General features: G+C 39.9%; 1 protein-coding gene across 1 annotated transcript in view; it reads left to right on the top strand.

The window, feature by feature from the left end:
- LOC106878017 (melanotransferrin) overlaps positions 1–696 on the top strand; it is a 15,130-nt gene extending 14,434 nt beyond the window's left edge. The window contains exon 14 of the mRNA XM_014927099.2: positions 242–696. Coding sequence (XP_014782585.1) covers positions 242–500 — 259 coding nt within the window. The 3' untranslated portion in view covers positions 501–696. The remainder of the gene's footprint in view (positions 1–241) is intronic.
- Positions 697–1,076: the final 380 nt, after the last annotated feature.

Raw genomic sequence — 1,076 nt, 5'->3', positions numbered from 1 at the left:
AGAATGGGAATGTGTATGGGGAGGGTTTTAAGGTGGAGACTGTGTGGGGAAGGGGGTAAGGTGGAGTGGGAATGTGTATGGGGATGTAAGGTGGAGTGAAGGTATGGGGGGGTGTAAAATGGAGTGGGAGTGTGTGTGTGGGGGGTGTTAGATGGAGTCGGAGAGTGTATGAAAGACGGGGAGTGGGAGAGTGTGTGAGCACCATGATCTTTATCCTGTCCTCCTTGTCTTTCTTTTCCAGCGATGGCGATTTCCATATGTTCGATTCTGGAACCTACTACAACGATCTCTTGTTCACCGATTCTGCTGTTCGATTGATGCAGCTTCCAGAAGAGAAGCAGAACTACAAGACCTACCTTGGCCCCAATTTCATCAGCCAAATTGAGGCCCTCAAGCAGTACACATGTATGCCTATAGATGGCAGTCCCATCCAGCGACTCTCACCTTCCCTCTTACTTGCAGCTCTCTCTTTTCTCTTTTTCTTCTCATCTCTCCTTTAACTGCCCTCCTCTACTACTCCCCCTTCACCCCATGTATATACATACATACATATATATATTTCTTATATTTTACTAGTTACTTGTGTATATTTTTAAATTCTCATAAATATTTTATAATCAACATTTGGTGCATTTTAAAACGATTCTTCAGTTTATAGTAGATTTTTGTTATATAAAATATATTTGAGTCAACTTAGATATGTGTTCATATATACATATTCTGCATAAGTATATATATATGTGTGTGTGTGTAAGTATAGATATGTATGTGTGGGTGTGTATATATATATATATATATATATATATATACACACACATAATGTAATCCCTCGCCATATCATGGTTCACATATCGAGGTTTATTATTTTTTATTAGGCGCAGGAGTGGCTGTGTGGTAAGTAGCTTGCTTACCAACCACATGGTCCTGGGTTCAGTCCCACTGCATGGCACCTTGGGCAAGTGTCTTCTACTATAGCCTCGGGCCGACCAAAGCCTCGTGAGTGGATTTGGTAGACGGAAACTGAAAGAAGCCCATCGTATATATATATATATATATATATATATATATATATATAT

The sequence above is a fragment of the Octopus bimaculoides genome, chromosome 14, assembly GCF_001194135.2.
Source record: "Octopus bimaculoides isolate UCB-OBI-ISO-001 chromosome 14, ASM119413v2, whole genome shotgun sequence".
Taxonomy (NCBI): domain Eukaryota; kingdom Metazoa; phylum Mollusca; class Cephalopoda; order Octopoda; family Octopodidae; genus Octopus; species Octopus bimaculoides.
This window is presented reverse-complemented; position numbering and strand designations above follow the sequence as displayed.